The sequence below is a fragment of the Neodiprion fabricii genome, chromosome 4 (genome assembly GCF_021155785.1).
Source record: "Neodiprion fabricii isolate iyNeoFabr1 chromosome 4, iyNeoFabr1.1, whole genome shotgun sequence".
Classification (NCBI taxonomy): domain Eukaryota; kingdom Metazoa; phylum Arthropoda; class Insecta; order Hymenoptera; family Diprionidae; genus Neodiprion; species Neodiprion fabricii.
The window spans coordinates 16,812,673-16,829,650 of NC_060242.1; the positions used below are offsets into that span (position 1 = coordinate 16,812,673).

General features: G+C 36.9%; 4 protein-coding genes across 12 annotated transcripts; 2 read left to right on the forward strand and 2 right to left on the reverse strand.

Annotated features, from left to right (window-relative positions):
- Nucleotides 1-58: 58 nt before the first annotated feature.
- Nucleotides 59-9,106, reverse strand: LOC124180973 (solute carrier family 26 member 6-like). Of its 6 annotated transcripts, none has more exons than XM_046566996.1 (11): nucleotides 8,645-9,106; nucleotides 4,339-4,449; nucleotides 3,887-4,159; nucleotides 3,509-3,687; nucleotides 3,261-3,425; nucleotides 3,061-3,165; nucleotides 2,829-2,962; nucleotides 2,576-2,738; nucleotides 2,250-2,450; nucleotides 1,921-2,169; nucleotides 59-1,840 (listed from the first exon to the last, which is right to left on the reverse strand). In XM_046566996.1, exons 1-11 carry the CDS (start codon nucleotides 8,649-8,651, stop codon nucleotides 1,406-1,408), a joined length of 2,022 nt encoding a protein of 673 aa, XP_046422952.1. In that variant the 5' UTR covers nucleotides 8,652-9,106; the 3' UTR covers nucleotides 59-1,405. The 6 variants fall into 6 exon arrangements, with proteins under 6 accessions (XP_046422952.1, XP_046422953.1, XP_046422958.1 ...); XM_046566997.1 differs by lacking the exon at nucleotides 8,645-9,106 and adding an exon at nucleotides 6,692-7,033; XM_046567002.1 differs by lacking the exon at nucleotides 8,645-9,106 and adding an exon at nucleotides 5,929-6,197.
- LOC124180985 (small integral membrane protein 8) lies at nucleotides 7,970-9,975 on the forward strand. 3 transcript variants are annotated; one of them, XM_046567021.1, is made up of 3 exons: nucleotides 7,970-8,301; nucleotides 8,419-8,546; nucleotides 9,105-9,975. In XM_046567021.1, exons 2-3 carry the CDS (start codon nucleotides 8,439-8,441, stop codon nucleotides 9,261-9,263), a joined length of 267 nt encoding a protein of 88 aa, XP_046422977.1. In that variant the 5' UTR covers nucleotides 7,970-8,301; nucleotides 8,419-8,438; the 3' UTR covers nucleotides 9,264-9,975. The 3 variants fall into 3 exon arrangements, with proteins under 3 accessions (XP_046422977.1, XP_046422976.1, XP_046422975.1); XM_046567020.1 differs by having other exon boundaries at nucleotides 7,970-8,210; XM_046567019.1 differs by having other exon boundaries at nucleotides 7,970-8,185.
- Nucleotides 9,352-13,109, reverse strand: LOC124180979 (aspartate aminotransferase, cytoplasmic). The gene is made up of 7 exons (XM_046567010.1): nucleotides 13,004-13,109; nucleotides 12,757-12,887; nucleotides 11,439-11,729; nucleotides 11,055-11,311; nucleotides 10,707-10,984; nucleotides 10,441-10,583; nucleotides 9,352-10,358 (listed from the first exon to the last, which is right to left on the reverse strand). Exons 2-7 carry the CDS (start codon nucleotides 12,866-12,868, stop codon nucleotides 10,213-10,215), a joined length of 1,227 nt encoding a protein of 408 aa, XP_046422966.1. The 5' UTR covers nucleotides 12,869-12,887; nucleotides 13,004-13,109; the 3' UTR covers nucleotides 9,352-10,212.
- Nucleotides 13,106-16,941, forward strand: LOC124180981 (vacuolar protein sorting-associated protein 26B-like). Of its 2 annotated transcripts, XM_046567015.1 has the most exons (7): nucleotides 13,106-13,243; nucleotides 14,258-14,473; nucleotides 14,622-14,765; nucleotides 15,015-15,409; nucleotides 15,533-15,639; nucleotides 16,056-16,267; nucleotides 16,436-16,941. In XM_046567015.1, the coding sequence occupies exons 2-7, from the start codon at nucleotides 14,471-14,473 to the stop codon at nucleotides 16,691-16,693; spliced, it is 1,119 nt and encodes a 372-aa protein (XP_046422971.1). In that variant the 5' UTR covers nucleotides 13,106-13,243; nucleotides 14,258-14,470; the 3' UTR covers nucleotides 16,694-16,941. The 2 variants fall into 2 exon arrangements, with proteins under 2 accessions (XP_046422971.1, XP_046422970.1); XM_046567014.1 differs by lacking the exon at nucleotides 13,106-13,243 and having other exon boundaries at nucleotides 14,065-14,473.
- Nucleotides 16,942-16,978: the final 37 nt, after the last annotated feature.

Below are 16,978 nucleotides of genomic sequence, written 5' to 3' on the forward strand. Positions count from 1 at the left end.
GTCATGCAATCATTGCTGCTTTGTAAATAGGGTGATCGCTAGAAAATAAATTACTAGGTTCATCGTATAAACATATTTTAATCTTTCATTCCACTTCCTTACGAATATACCCATATAATAATTCGCTCCAGCGCATAACGCATCATAAACACTTAGCTAATCTAATTACAATTATTCACGTCTAAGAATCAAGTCATAATCCTGTTACAGTCGTGTTTCTTCCACCAGCTCCTCTTATACACACATTATTAAATTAACCGGCTCAGCGCGAAATGTTAACTGATTATGAAAGCTCACGTATCACTTATCAGTAGACCTTAACTAAAGACTCTTGAGACGAGTTAGAATACATTGTTATCTCAATGCTTATCAATAGGAGCTCCCTTAATTTTATACTGTCGGAAATTTGTACAGAAATTCATGTATAGTTGAGTTTGACAGTGTAAGTCTCTATTGAAATATTCGAATCAAAACTCCGTGTCTCCTTTAACTGTTTGGCGTCAAGGAATGTAATTGAGTTCACTTCACTATTAAATGTCATAATTTCGTGGAACAGATTCAACAGTAACATAGAAATGATAATTTTGTACATGAATTCTTTTATGAGCACCACGGACTTAACGAGGAACAATTACATTATCGGCATAACTTTACATCGATTGTATATTTTAAGTAACTGCAGTAATCACATTTCAACTCGTTAAACAATTGATAAATATCTACGCTTCTTTGCTGCATCTCAGTATCATTAATTGCAGCGAAAAATAACTAAGTACTTGTGCTCATTGAATAGTAAGCGCGTTTTAAAAATTTTCTAAAATAGGTATTATTCACCAAGTAACAATCAAGTATAGATAGTTGAATACGAATCAAGTATTTTGCTAATATTGTTGGCTGATCTACCATACAAAAATATATTTACATCACGACATATTATCGTATGAATGGTGGAACATCTAGCTAAAATGAATTACAAAATGACGTATAAAAATATACACATGCAGGTATATACGCTCAATTATAAAAATATAATCTTAACGAGTATAAAAAACCTAATAACAATGATTCGAACAGGGGAAAATCTGAGTTAGTTACAACAAGTTGATGATTTTTCGTGGAGCATCAATCTATCAGTGTACTCGTCTTTCGACAAAATACTCATCTCGTTTGTAAATAGCGTGCGAATTTATGTAACGTAACACTGCGCTAACAAGAAATATTGCTATGTAGTATACTAGAAAGAAAAATTCCAATTTTGATGAAGGTTGTATGAGAACTCTTGAAATGTACGAGACTTTTTTTGATCTTTCTTTAGTTTCTATTTAAAACAGAAAATGTTCGAAACTTTTGCACACGTTCATGGCAGAAAAGATAATTTGTTGAATAGCAATGTCGCATTTTTCTGTCATTTGAACAATTCGTGCTGGATGAAAGTAACGGCGTCGTGCACACCGACAAAAATTCTAAAACTTGGCTCCTTGTTCTGAAATTGATCACACTTTACTATCTGTTCAAAAACGGGACCCGAGCAGCCCGCCAAATATACTGGAACCTCTATTTTCTCAAACTCTGTAGTGAGAAATCTGAGTGTATTTATACCACTGGGATCGATATAGCTCATAGCGCTTAAATCTAATATAATACACCTGAGAGCTTCTTTATCCTCGCTACCGAGGGGATCGGGATACAATCCTTTTTTAGTGAGTTTTCTTCTCTCTTCCACCACTTCACGTGGTACGACACCTACTAGTTTGAATAATTCCGACTTCAAATGCCCAGAATTGGCAAAATTCAAGCCACCACAGTAGTGGAAAATTTTTATTCCACAGAGCTCCGTCGTCTATAATTGAAAATTGAACATGAATTAAAATGAGTCGTGGGTGTTCTTATTGTTACCAAATTTTTGTCAGCTCGACTTACGCCTTTGAATCGTTTCAAATCCAAGTACAAATCTGTGTTTGGAATGTGACCCAAGAGGCATGTGTACGGCCTGATGGATTGCACGAATATGCTTGTCAATGAAACAAGCAGCCCGACAACTAAACCAATGTCAATATTTACAAGGACAACCGCGAGAAAAGTGACAATCCAAACAGCAGCATCCAGTTTACTTAATTTCCAAAATTTCTTCAATTCACATGCTTGTAAAAGCATTCCCTTAAGTGCTACCTGAAAGTTAAACATATTCCGTAAGATTTAGTGCAATATTCTTAATGCTTATTTTTCACAATCTCTCAAGAGGTACTTACAACAATAATCGACGCGAGGACGCATCTTGGTAAAGGTTCAAAAAAAGGTCCTATCCAGAGAAGAATCGTCAATAATATTCCACATGACACAATACTGGCGAGTTGGCTTTTTCCACCAGTTGTCTGCTGTATCAATGATCGACTGAGAGAGGCAGTGACTGGCATGCAGGAAAAAAAAGACCCAACGATATTACTGCTCCCCTGTAACGTAATGTGCCGCATGATATTGAATTTTAATCGCTGTACGTTAATTAAAAAATATCGAATGGATGCTGAATCACGCGCGAATCAAATTTCAATTATATTGCGCAAATTGAAAGTTTCACCATCGCTAAGAGCTCTTGATTCGAATCCACTTCGTAGTTTAACTTCTGTGCAAATATCAATGCCATCGACATCGTTATAGTATACGAGACCATGGTTATCGCAACACTCTCGAATGCTATTGCAGGTAGTAAAGAAAAACTGGGAGGCTTCGGTATCGGCAGTCTGTAAAATGATGCAATTATTTTCGCGTTACTTACACGCGTTTTCTAGAAATTATTCATCAAATTAGTTGAACTTGATTTTCATACAAACCCTGTGGGAATATCACCGACAGTTCGAATGTTGTAGACCTCTGGTAGATTGCCGTAATTAGATATTAAAGTGCCGGTAACAACAGCCACTAATTCAATCGGTATCGGTATGCTACATTTTTTTGCGATGTATGGCTGTAAGTCATCAAATTTTATACGTTATATGAACATTTGATCATCCAAAAGACACAGCGCAATAGACGAAATGTAATTAAGCTCAGACTTGTACCCACCTTGATTATTTCATTGTTAAAAACCATGATTATTATCGCAACTGTAGAGATTATAGCAGCAGCTATATTCACATTTGGTAGTTCGTTGAAAATATCTATGCAAGACTGAAATTTTTTTTTTTAATCCAGATTATAGGGCAAAAATAAGAGGAAAGAAAGCAAAGACAAAACAAATCTATACTTAATTCATTAATACTTACAAATATTAATTTGAACATTGACTTTTGCTTGGGCAGCTGTAAGCCGAGGAGATCTTTTATTTGAGATATAAGTACCCAGACAGCAGCACCAGTAGTGAAACCATTCACCAGAGTCTCACTGAGTAAGGTGCTGATTATGCCTAGCCTGAATAAGTACATTCCCAACTGAAAACCCGCGAATACATTGGATTTAAATTGCAACGTACAATTCAAGTCTTGTATTTAATGTATTTTAAAGAATGGCTCACCTGAAGTATTCCCACCATAAAGGTGACGGTTGTAGCCACCTCGATAGGAGTGTAAGTAGCCACTGGTACATCCGGTGATAATGTTGGGTCTGTCACATTTGACTGAGCCAACACATCTGGAAATGTGGCGTGAGTGGTAACCGCCTTCCCCGTCATTAGGCAAACAACAGCGAATGTACCTGTTTTTCGGAGAGTGACTTGGTCAAAGGAGGATCTCAATGGTAGCATTGGTAAAGTTTCAATTGATGCATTCCCATTTTACTGCAGTAAAAAAAGTCTGTTCGCAGACGGGAAATTTCGAGAAGAAGAGTGAGAAAGAAATGGACTTGGCGTTAATGATTCGAGATATCGCGGTAATTGTGCTAATGTCATGTTTACCCATTGAAACGTGCTTCGAAGTTCCTAAGAAAAAGTATACTAATACTGGGAAGAAAGCCATGTATATGCCTACGACCGGTGGTACGTTTCCAAGTAGGGCGTAGGCCATTCCCTGGGGTATGTGCATGATGGCGACGGTCAGACCAGAGATCAGATCGGAGCAGATGTCTTTTTTCCACTCATAACTTCTGAGCCAATTCAACGCCGGTATTGTCGAAGTAGTGCATGACCCACAGCTTTTTGATTTCAGAGACTTTTTAGTGTTCCTCACAACTGTATTGAAAAAATCGACAATGCAGTGACCACTTCATCAAAATTCCTTTCACCAGCAATAATTGCTTTTAGTAATAATAACAGCTGACTGATGAGTTGCCACTTTTACGTTTTTTTTCTTACTCAATTATGCAACAAATTGCTTTTCCAAATTGGGCTACCAGCGTCCAAATACTCACACGAATGCTTCGGCTTCTCGTAGTGGTAAGCTTTGTTCAAAGCGTCTTGTTCATAGAGCGGTCTTTCGACTTGCAGGTGCCTCAGCACTTCGTCTTCCTTATCCATACTTCCTGTTGAGTTTGCAAAAGTCAAACATTTAATTTATGGAAAAAATTGAGGGGGCTGTTGAAATCTTTGAAAAAGTAATATCTAGCTTTTGAAATTCTGACCTAAGTACTCCGCCTGTGGTTATTCGAAAACTAAATTTCTTTGTAATAAGCTGTATTGAGATTACAATCAAACCAATTGATAGATAAGTAATAATCTAATGAGAAAGCAGCTACACGTTCATGGGTAGAGTATTTGGTTGCTTATCTCTTCCATTCCGCCGCCTTAGTAATATGTCGATCATTAAGATTTGCTTAAAGAAAGTTACATAACTTGTGTCCACAAAAGATTGAGACTACGTGTACGTAATATTGTTGTTCATTAAATAACATTGATGCGGATTAGGTGGATTTGAATCGAGGGCTTTTATTATTCTCCACGCTTTCTATTCTCAACTAAGACGCAAGGTTGTTACATTTTACAGTAAACAGTGAGGGTATAATCAGACTGGCTAATGCTAGCCGGATTAATGACTCAAAATAAATATAATCTAGTTCTATAAAACTATTTGCATTGATGCTAGAAGAGGGAGAAAAATAAAATATAAAGGATGTTTTCACCAATTCTTTTTATTTTTATTTCCCAATTTTTAGATTCCAAATTTTGCGTTTCGTGACTTCTCCAAATTCAGCCGACGGACAAGCGTCAATGGAAAAATATTCCGCGTTGCAATTTTTACGTTCATTTAACGTTTCTCGCTTGAAGAATTCAAAGAGGGGAAATTCCTGACGATTACACATAACCTTGTAGCGTACGTGAGACAGAAGTGAGACGGAACTATAATAATACACGTGAACTTGGTTTTGAGTTGTGAGAGAGAAATTCAAACTGCAAACAGAGCTATGCAGCAAACAGAATCTATTCACCTATACTTATATTCGTAATTGTGGTTTATTTAACACCGCGAGTAACGCGGATCATATACCGTCAATTTGCCAGTGAACTTACAGAATACAGATTCTGTAATACTGAAGTGCTGAAAAAAACGTGTTCGACACGTAAATATCAACCTTGTAATTTATTTTTATCCACCTCTCCGATAGTTCAGGTGTTTTAAATTACTTTCTTCAGTTCTTTGTAAGCACATTAGATTCATCTATCATTGGCTACATTGTGAACTGACCTCGTGTTCTAGAAAATAAATTATTACAGAAATCAATTGACGCATTAATTAGGCACGCGTCATTCAGCGTACAAATAATAACATCCAAGTGCGGTGAACCGACGACAATGTAGCATAGAATTTATTTTACCAGGTCTCCTTTGTCGTGTCACATTTTACGTCTCTTATGTACAACATAACAATGTACAAGAATGTAGGAATAAAGAATAAAATTCAACCAGTTATGTGATCCACTCATCGTAACGTGAATCGTGATGTTCAAAAGTGAAGTACATATCTAGCTATTTTCCTTCGGCAGATCGTATATTTGTGTATTTACCGTGTTTTGAGGTTTCACTTCATTTGTCGCCTATATTCATTACGCATCATCGCTGATCTCAGTGCACATCACCAGTTACGAAATCGAAAACGAATTATCATATTAATCAGTTGTTCGAACCCTCAATACAAGTCGAATCAAAGATTGTAAATCAAGTTTGTTTGTAGCAAAGTCAATATATTTTCTTATGATACTCGTAGCTTCTTGTCAATCTCAATTTAGTTGAAACTTGAATGGCACATATAAGTCGCCTTTGTTAGCCGCACAAGCTGTATTAGCGACTTGAAAGCAAGTTTCGCAATACCAATTTTATAGATATATCCATAATACCTACGCACATCATAAGGATAAGCTGTATTGCCGAAAAATCACTTTTGTACACCGTTCTAAGTTCAGGCATGAATAGCTCAGAAATTTGTATACGAAATAAGGAAATTGAAGAAATTAAAATAGGATTGTCACGCGGTATCGTGTGATACTTGCGAGGGCATCATATAAGTTCTTACAAAGTTCGCGTACTGCAATCATGCGGTATAAACGTTAACGGTCGATCAGCTAATTAAGTATTAATTTATATATGCGATTACTGTATTAATGGAAATGAGTTTTAGAGAGAGAATTATTTTACGCACAATGCAGGAAATTATAGTATGGTTAATTTACGGCTAAAAATTCTTAAGCGTATTAAATAAATACTTACAACGCTTATGTAATAATGGAACGTACGATTATAGTAAATCGTAACAATAATAATTGTTATTACCTTCTGCTCTGTAACTTTTGATATACCAAATATAGGTATAGTATATACGTATATTCAACTGGATGCAACCATGTCCTTTGCAGTTTTTTTGTATGTCAGTGTATTATACGTATTGTTTTCTTCTGCACTTAGACAAATGTTATAATGATAATTATGTACAATTTCTCAATACTACTGTGCGTGGTAATAATAATTATCGACTCAAATTATAATACTGAACGTTACAATCCGATCTTACTACCGGGAATTGATCTGCAATTATTGTCACCGCAGCGATGTATTACAAAATGACCAAAGCCGCTGCTGCTGATATCTCATTACCACGACCACAGGCACAGTGACTACTGAAGTCTGCATCGTCTAGCTGCCGATTTTATTTACAAAGACCCCACACGCACACAAGCACGTTGACTGAAGGCTGACGTATAGGCTCATATGAGTGCTGTATCGATATCACACGTCGTTGACCATTCGCTACTCAATTATACAACTACAACTACTGCCGCAGCTCCTAGGCTCGTTTAAACTGCCGAAAATTATTAGCGTCGTTCTTCCTAATTGCAGCGATTCTTTCAATTTCTTTTTATACATGATTATTTATTAATGCCTGTAACACAGCACAATTTTGAGTAAACATTGCCGATGCCAAGCATTAATCGAACCGTGCGTACATTAAAGTATACTTTGTAATGCCTGGCGACACAGATAAATAACGCGGAAGCGGCATGCAAACAAAACATTCAAACCATTGCATATCTACTAAATCTTATCAGTGGTTATTCCTACAAATTACTTATACCTCAAAATTAGTTATATGCTTGTACTACTTATTTCTTGCAGATCTGACGAGTAGATTATACAAGTTGTGTTTGGTTAAATTAATCTTGAATGTATTGTAACACTTCAAGTTTTGAATCACATACGCCGAATAATCGATCACATTGTCACTGCTTCATTTTTTAGGCTTTAGTTTTTGTTTTCATCGTAACTCCTCGGTACACATATTTCGCCCAGATCGTACGATAATTCTCGCAGAGCTAATGCCATCAACGCAGTGAGCCCCATTGCAGGCAGCCCAAGGTACCGAAGCGTGTGCCAAGTTGCCTTAGTTTAGGCTCTAGGTTTTCATTCCTTGCCCCTATCCGTCGTTATCACATGTACGCGATTCGTTCGTCACGGGACTAAAGCCACTTCAAAGTGCGTAAGTTGTCTGTGGAATGGGTCGTAATCAGCTGACGGCAAAAATCAGGCACGAACGGCATGATCGAGCGAGTGGACAGATACGGACCGCATTATTCCTATCTTAACAACAGATTACATTACGAACGAGAAGTTTTTCAAAATTCTTTTTGAAATTTTGTATCGTACTAATGTGTCATTAATCGATACGTACTTGCCAAAATGCATCACAGGCTTTCGAGAGGTTATATAATAATTAATCAATCTTGAACGACCGGAGAGCCAGGATGATAGGATAGCGCGATATTTTCATGTATAAGGAACTATCCGCCACCTCTAAGTACCGTATATTATTAATATTTTATTTAACTCATTCCCATTACTAGAAGCCAAATTTTATATTTTTCGCACCTAACCTCAAAGCTTTCAAGGTAATTTTATGTGTCAGTTTTACATAAACATTAGCATTCCACTTGTCTGGAAACACGAGACATGGGTATGAATACTATTTTTAAGTCTGACATTGTCCTTCTTGTTTCACGCTACAGGTATTCGTCAAAATATAGTCATGTCGAATGATAAAAACACCCCAGCAGCCAAGCCCGGAGATGGTTTAAGATCATTGCGGAGTACCATGCTATTCAGAGCCATAAACTATGAACTTTATGTAAAACCGGTGAGTTTACTTATAGTAACGTATTATTTATCACAAAGATATACCCTAATTTATTTTCAATGACAGAGAAAGGGCTTTAGTTAAAAGTTGATTCTCACCATACATTTTTGCTGGCTTTAGTATTCACTCCGTGCACTCAAATCTTCAGCTACTGTGTAAAACGATATACTTTACAATATGTGTTTAATGCCTTCAATGACTTCTGCAGTGCTGATTTACAGATTTATCTAAATGTAAAATGTAAAATTTTACTTCCTTGTTAAACGGAAGAGCACCGAAATACTTGTCATGTATTATGCTAAGCACTTGGCTGAACTAAATGCCACTTGCACTGTTCGGATGAGTACGCCTGTTTGCTAAAGTCAATATATACTCCCCGATAACCTTATTGATAAAAGCAGGATTATCCAATCTATGATGATGTGTTTTTCCCATTTACCCACAACTGATGAAAACCATAGTAAAAGTATCGCACAAAATTGTGTTTCAAATGTATATCTTCTGTCCTACTTTATTCGAATAACTATTCAAGTATGAAATATTATCTTGAAATTTCAGAATGCTGTAATCATGGCACTGGGTGTTCTGGCCATGACTGGATGTGCTGGGTATATTCTTTACATGCGCAGCAAATACGAGGGAATGGGCTATTACTCGGCAATTGAACCAGACGGCAAAGAAACGTTTAAGAAAAGAAAATCAAAATGGGACGATTGAATACTTAGTAATTTTTTTTCGATTTTCTCTGTAGGTTCTTGCAGACGCTTCTAACTGTAATGTTTCCTATATTTCAAGGAACTAGATATCGATTTGAAGTTATTTATTTTCGGGCTATTTTAGTTTATAAATATATATGTAATATATAGACTTTATTTATTCTATGTAGATATATTTATATCATTAGCCGCATCTAATTCATGATCTGTAATTGTTATCTACATCTACAGTTCGTTGTCGAACAGAATAATACATTATTTTCAAATAACGTTTGTAAAGCATTTTAATCACTTTTTTCTGTTCTTTGTATCACCTGATAGTAAGATTGCGAGAAAATATTAATTACGAAATTGTGAGGTATAATAATTAAATGCAACAATTAAATATAGACACAATTTTTGGTTGGTGTTTTACATCTATGGAGCTATCTTCCTGTTTCTCTTTTATCCAGGTAAAAATGCGACCGAGGTAGAAAATACATATTTTACCTAAATCTATGTCTAATAGTTGTCCTTAAAAATTTTCCTTCAACACGAAGTGAGGCTGGGTTTTGCACTATTCAAATATGTTACCAGATATGAATGAAATTTTTCGTCAAACATACCCTTCAGATAATTATCTTTATAGTAAGAGTAGAAAAATTCATACCAAATTCGTTGCAAACTAATTCTGAACACCTCGATGGTTTGTACTAAATTGTGGATGATGAGTTTTATCAAGTGAAAAATCTTACCGATCTTAGAGTTGCATATTTTGAGTTCTTTTTTCTCCCCTTTCCATGCGTATGTAATAAATGAGTTCAAGAGTACTTTACATCTGTATCCCTGTTGCGTCTATCAATTAGGTATTTTAATTTGCAATGTCAAACGTTTCGAAATTTCTCCATATAATCTTTGAGCGTGTAGGTAAGTGAAGGAGTAAATGTTTTCAATGATCAATATCTGGTTTCTTACGCTGTAGGGAATCGTAGCACGGTATCGTGTATAGCCTTTGCTACATAATCCAGGTTATTCTCGTTAAGTCCACACATGTTAATCCGTCCGCTGCGCAACAAGTAAATATGATAGTGGTCCATAATGTGCTCAACTTGCCGTTCTGGAAAATATATTTATTCGTTTCAAGAAATTGAAATTCATTTCTCGTCTTATGTTTTGACTTTGAATTGAATAATACTTGCCATTCAATCCAGTGTACGAAAACATTCCAATCTGCTTTATGATGTGTTCCCAAGTTCCGGGGGTTCCCAATCTCTGCAATCTCTCGTATAGCCCTTTTCGCATGTCCTTTATTCTTCCTGACATCAAGCGAATGTGGGCTTTCCTATTTATTCGAGTAGATAATTATTAATAAATAAAGACGTTGAAGTAAAATACCTTGCATGAAGTATGCAAAGCCCCACAAAATTATACTGCAAATTTCCTTGTAGACCACCGAAGTTATTACCATTGCTCGAAGAGGTCTGGGTCATTGAGCACAGTCCCAACGACACGTGCACCATGGTTTGGCGGGTTGCTGTACATTCCACGGACGATAAGAGTCAGCTGAGACTTTACCTCAACGACTTCTTTCATGCTTGACATGACAACAACCAAGTTTCCAACTCTCTCGTTGTAAAGGCCAAAGTTTTTAGCGAAACTCTGCGTGCATATCAGCTCCATACCTCGGTCGACAAAGATTTTTACAGCAGCCGCGTCACGCTCCAAATCGCCACTGGCAAAGCCCTGAAATGACAAAACTCTGATGACGTAAAGTATGCAGGTCAAACGTAACCTAAATGAGCGATAGCAATACCTGATATGCACAGTCAAAAACTGGGAACAGTTTTCTCTCCTCAACGACGTCGGCAATGCGCCGCCATTCGCCCGGAGTTGGGTCACAACCAGTCGGGTTGTGAGCACAGGCGTGTAAAATGACGACAGCATTTTCCGGAGCATCTTTCAAGTCAGTGAGCAGACCCTCGATGTCTACACCTCGTGTTACTGGATCCCAGTAGCGATATTCGCGTATGTTCTTGAAGCCGCCATTGGAAAATACCAATTTGTGGTTTTCTGTGATTTTGAATAATGAAATTGATTTAATTTATTTATTTGATTACAGTTGCCATTCATGGTTTTCTGTGATCTTGAATAATGAAATTGATTCATTTTTTGGTTGAAATAGCGTTTTTTTTGTCACCCCAAGTTGGCTTGCTGCAGTAAAATGTGTCCAAATGGAGAATTCGGGAAAGGAATTCAGCTGCTAAGCGCAAGGCCCCTGTTCCAGAAAGCGTTTGGACTCCGAAAGCACGGCCTTCCAGAAAAGGTGCAGAATCTGGCCCCAGAAGAATTCTAGTCGCAGCCTGGCTAAATGAATCCAATCCCAACACAGGCAAATACTCGTGGTTCTGGGTCTCATCGGTAGCCAACTTGCTCTCAACTTGACGAACGACCGGCAGTACCCAAGGCTTACCTTCGTTGGTACGATATGCTAAAATGGAAAAAAAAGAACGATCACAGAATTTTATTTTGTACATAAAAAAGAAGAAATTCTACTTCTTATTAGTATTCTGTTTGACAGGTGTAAAAACAGTTACGAGATGGTTCTAAAAATAGGAAAGTAGTTATTCTTACATCAGACCAGATTTTTTTTACGCCAGAAGCACAGTTCATGTTTTCCTGAGATTGCATCAATGTTTTCGTATCAGGGAATGAAATTTCTCAATTGCTATTACATTAAGCGGATAAACAGATTTTTTTTTTTATTAATTTTGTTCTGATGAAGCAACAGGGCCGAGCATTGATGTTATGGAGTCGAGGTTTTTCATCTCATCTAATTTCTAACTGGTCATGCAGCCACAGGCTACGCATTGTATAAGAACATCAAGTGATACAGATAAATGCAAGACTATATTTCTTCACGGCAGTTATGTAATGCCGTTTATGAACTTCAAAGTCTTATCTATAATAAGACTGTATCTAATCATTGAAAGAATATTGATATTATAGCGGTTAGATTAATCTGAACAAAAATCGCAAATGTTAATGGTGTAATCCATCTGTATGAAAAAGGAAGCATTCATGATGTTGAAGAAAATTTGCGAAATTTTTCATTTCAAGAAAGACTTGAATTTTTTTTGAGCAGTTGCTGATCGGTCGAATAGCCTACCTAACACAGAGATTAATGTTTATTGCGTAGCAAGGACAATGTGTGTGCAGATGGGCGAATTACATAATGTGATGTATATTTGTATTAGCAAAGGTCAGTCAAGGGTAAACATGTATTATCTATAACATACGAGTTTGCGTAGGTGAATTCTGAGCGATTGATTCAATTAAATGACAAGTGACAATCGTTCAATTGTGATTTTTAATCGATTAATAAATGTCTTTGAATTTGAATTTGAGTGTGAAAAATTCAACTTGATATTGAGAAATGAACCGATGTGGTGGAGATTGCAGATCACATCTATAGCCTGGCTTGCTTCAAATTTGATTAAACTCTGGATTAGACATACCGCCAACAGTCAAATTCACTTTGGGTTCATGCGGGTCGTTTTGAAAGGCCTTCGAAAGGGCAAAGACTTCGATAGGAGGTCCTAGTTTTACGTCGGCAAATCTGCTTGGCATTTTATTAGCTGTGTTTGATCTGAAATAAGAAGATCAATATTGATGCTTGCGTCGATATTACTGATACCACAATCGCGGATTTCATCCTTGTATGTAATAATTTTTCTTATAAATTGTTTAATATCGATAACTTACTGGCCGATGGTTGGACGGAAAACGCGGACAATCGAATGACGTTAATTCTCGCGCAGAACGAAAACCCTGAACGGCGGTGTTATACTCGACAAAGTGACACCAGTCCCTGAAATCAGGAAATACGTAATACTTTGGAGATAATCGCAACTCTAGATACCGCACGGTCATACAATCGTATTTTTACGTAATCTGGAACTCCCTTCTTCCACCGTCACGAAGCGCGTGGTTCCGGTTTTCAAGGTATTCCCTTCTCTTTTTTTAATGTCAATCTTCTTAATAGCAATTCTAATCATCCGACAATATTTACTGTACCGTTATCATCACGCTCACTCATTAATTGTCAGACTTCCGGCAACATTCATAAAAAATCTTAAATTTGGATCATTATTATTTTCCGTGCTCGAATTTGAGAAAAAAAATATGCTAATCTCTAGAAAAACTACGTAGTTTTTCAATATGATTTAAGTTGGCACACGTCAGTTGTTTTATCGCAATGTTTTCTCATGATAGTGATCAGGTCAAAATGCGTACATTACACAGGCATGACATGAGTCACGTGATATGGAGTTTTCAAACAGCGCGGGAACGAATACATCAATCGCGTTTTTATACTTTAACTCAACTGTTCTGATATTTGGCGGCAATCAATCGATGCGCGATTCTCTTCATTCGTGGCCAACGTACAATTCTGCCGATGCACAAGTGCATACGTTGTTGTATGCATCATATCGTAATAGTAATGAAGCCAGTTGAATAATCTTGGCAGAATTCACGTCGTCATATATCTTGAAGGAATTGTACAAGAATTCAGACACGAGAATGCAATACCGATTGAAAGAACTGATTTTGATTTTCATCAACGTCCCTATCAATCTTCATTCTGAGTTCTAACACGTTTAATAATCATTCGAAGAATTAATCATGCCGTGTATTGTCAGTAGTCGGTAGCCATAGAGTAAAGAGACACGAAGAATGTGGGCCGCGTGTCCCCTGTCAGCCAATCGGTGCTCGCGGCATTTGTCGACCGGGCAAAAGCATAAATGATTCCTAAGTAGGTGTGTAGGTATGTCGGTTCAGTAATTCGTTCGTAGCCCGTTTTCATAAGAAATATCGGCCCGAATAAATGCTGTAGATTTACTTTACTAATAAAATCGTATGACATGTCTAAACAGCTGAAATTGAGTAAACATTTATTTATAACTACTGGAATATAGGATTGATAATTTCTCAGTTTCTTCCGATTATATTTGACAGCCAGAGGTGGGGGTGTTTGACGCCATATTGGCAACTTGTGACTTTTGAGACAGACAGCAGAGTATAATAAAAAAATAACCAAACTTTAACCAGCGTACGTCGAAAAATAATGCCTTGGAGTGTTTTTGATTGATTTCATCACCTACCGCCGATCTACCACCGGTATTATCACGGTAATAAACCGTCCCCACGACTTCGCGAGTCTGACTAAAAATGGTGAGTCTCCGTTAATACAACACGGCAGTTTCCTTGTTGTTGGTTAACGATTACTTTATTCATTCACTCGATGCATTCGCTGATTAGGTAAAGTATTACCGACAACTTTTACTTCATAAGTTTCATTTGATTCTTTTCAACTGTTCAGAGTTTCTTTGGGTTCGGGCAATCTGCCGAGATTGAAATCATTCTAGATGGTTACGACACTAGAAAAACAGCAGACATCAAATCTGAAGATGGAAAAAAAGAACGTCACCTTCTCTATTATGATGGTGAAACAGTGTCTGGAAAGGTAATGAACCGATTCGATTACTCTTCAACAGTTTCTATACCAAATCTCGAGAAATAAAATCTCCAGTGCCATTGTATTAGGTTCTCTATAATATCGACGGTTAAGTCGACTCGCACCTATCATTAGGCAGATAAGCTCAATTAAAAATGATTAGGTATCAAGTATTATGCATATAAACAGTTATCAATATTTGACATTATACATTTTTACATTTATTCATTTGAATATGTATGTGTATTTTCGTTCCAGATAAATGTGAGCCTTAGGAAAGCTGGGAAGCTTGAACACCAGGGTGTAAAGGTTGAGTTCATTGGACAAATTGAGTTGTATTATGATAGGGGTAATCATCACGAATTTACGAGCCTTGTTAAAGAGCTGGCCAGAGCAGGGGAGCTTACGCACAACACCGTTTATTCATTTGAATTTGCCAATGTTGAAAAGCCATTCGAAAGTTATACTGGATCCAATGTCAGACTAAGATATTTTCTCAGAGTAACGATTGTTCGGAGGTTAAGTGACATTGTTAAAGAATCTGAACTTGTTGTACACACCCTTAGCTCTTATCCTGACATGAATAATCCGATAAAAATGGAAGTTGGAATTGAAGATTGCTTACACATCGAATTTGAATATAACAAAAGCAAGTGAGTACTGGACCGATGTTACTTTTTATATTACTTTTTGGATTTTGTCAAACCTAATTCACTCTTGTTCATTTGCAACATACCTGTTGTCTTATTACACACTAGCGTTTATTTATTTTACAGGTACCATCTGAAAGATGTGATAGTTGGAAAAATATATTTCTTGCTAGTCAGAATAAAGATCAAACACATGGAGATAGCAATTATAAAAAGAGAAATCACTGGCTCTGGTAACTATAACGTTGAGAGTTACACTTTTTCATCATTGAGTTTCAAATCATTCGCTTTTCATACATCAGGCAGTTTAGTCATTCTTTATCAGCATAGTTAGATACGCCCACCACGGCAAGCCGACAGTGTCTTCTACACATGTTTATCACTATAAATATCCTCTGAATTTAAATTCGATCACAAACCACAAGATATGCACAAATTTCTCTTTTGCAACGCCGTACAAGGAATAAGAAGTTAAATATTCTTCACTGTTTGAACAAAATTGCATGCATTACGTTTTCCTATCATTTGGCATGTTCATGTTGTTGTTTTCTCGCATGTCAAAATTGGAAGTAAAATTTTGTTTTCTTGATGTGGAAACGCTGGTTATTACATAAGACGCTTATGTTGTAACTAGAATATATATTCGCAGGGCCACATACATTCACTGAGAACGAAACAATAGCCAAGTACGAAATAATGGACGGTGCACCTGTAAGAGGGGAGTCTATACCCATTCGAGTATTTCTTGCTGGGTACGACCTCGCTCCAACGATGCGTGACATTAATAAAAAGTTCAGTGTCAAATATTACCTGAACCTGGTTTTAATGGACGAAGAAGATCGCCGATACTTCAAGCAGCAGGTTGAATGCCAAAATATAATTCCGTTTCAAAATAATCACCACTAGTACATAGTGATGTAATTCTTCAGTGATTATTTCAAGTACAGAGTATTTTTGGAAAATGATGATTCTCAATACAGGATAGATGCTGATATTTCCCTGAAAAATATGTTTCGATAATTGTTTCAGGAAATAACGTTATGGCGGAAAGGTGAGAAAAGCCGTAAATCGCAATCTGCCTCACCGCACATGCCTTCGCATCTGGTTTCTGCGGAAACAGGCTTTCCACAGGGCGTTGCTCCGAATGGACCTCCTTCCGGTGGGTCCGGGCCAGAAGCTGCAAACAGTATTAGTGGTACAGAAGAGATCCAAGCTCCAATCGAAGGAATGACACGGGAGGAGGGTGATGGAGAAGGAGAAAAAGAAACAAGCCCGGAAAACAATTGAATATTTTCTTCCGGTCGTTGAGGCATAGAAAAATTCTGTTGATAATTAAGAATTAATCGCCGGGGCTGAAAGCGAAAGAAATTCAATGAGAGGAAGAAAGTCAGAGAAGAGGCGGCAGAGGAAGAGAGAGAGAGGTAGATAGAAAGAGAAATAGAAATAGACAGAGATATTCAAGATTACTAGAGAGAGAAAGTTGTTTCAACGAATCGTTAAAACGGCAAAGCCATTGGGTTGTTAATATTTGGTAATAAAAAAAAAAAGAAAATTTAATGATTCAGCTAACGA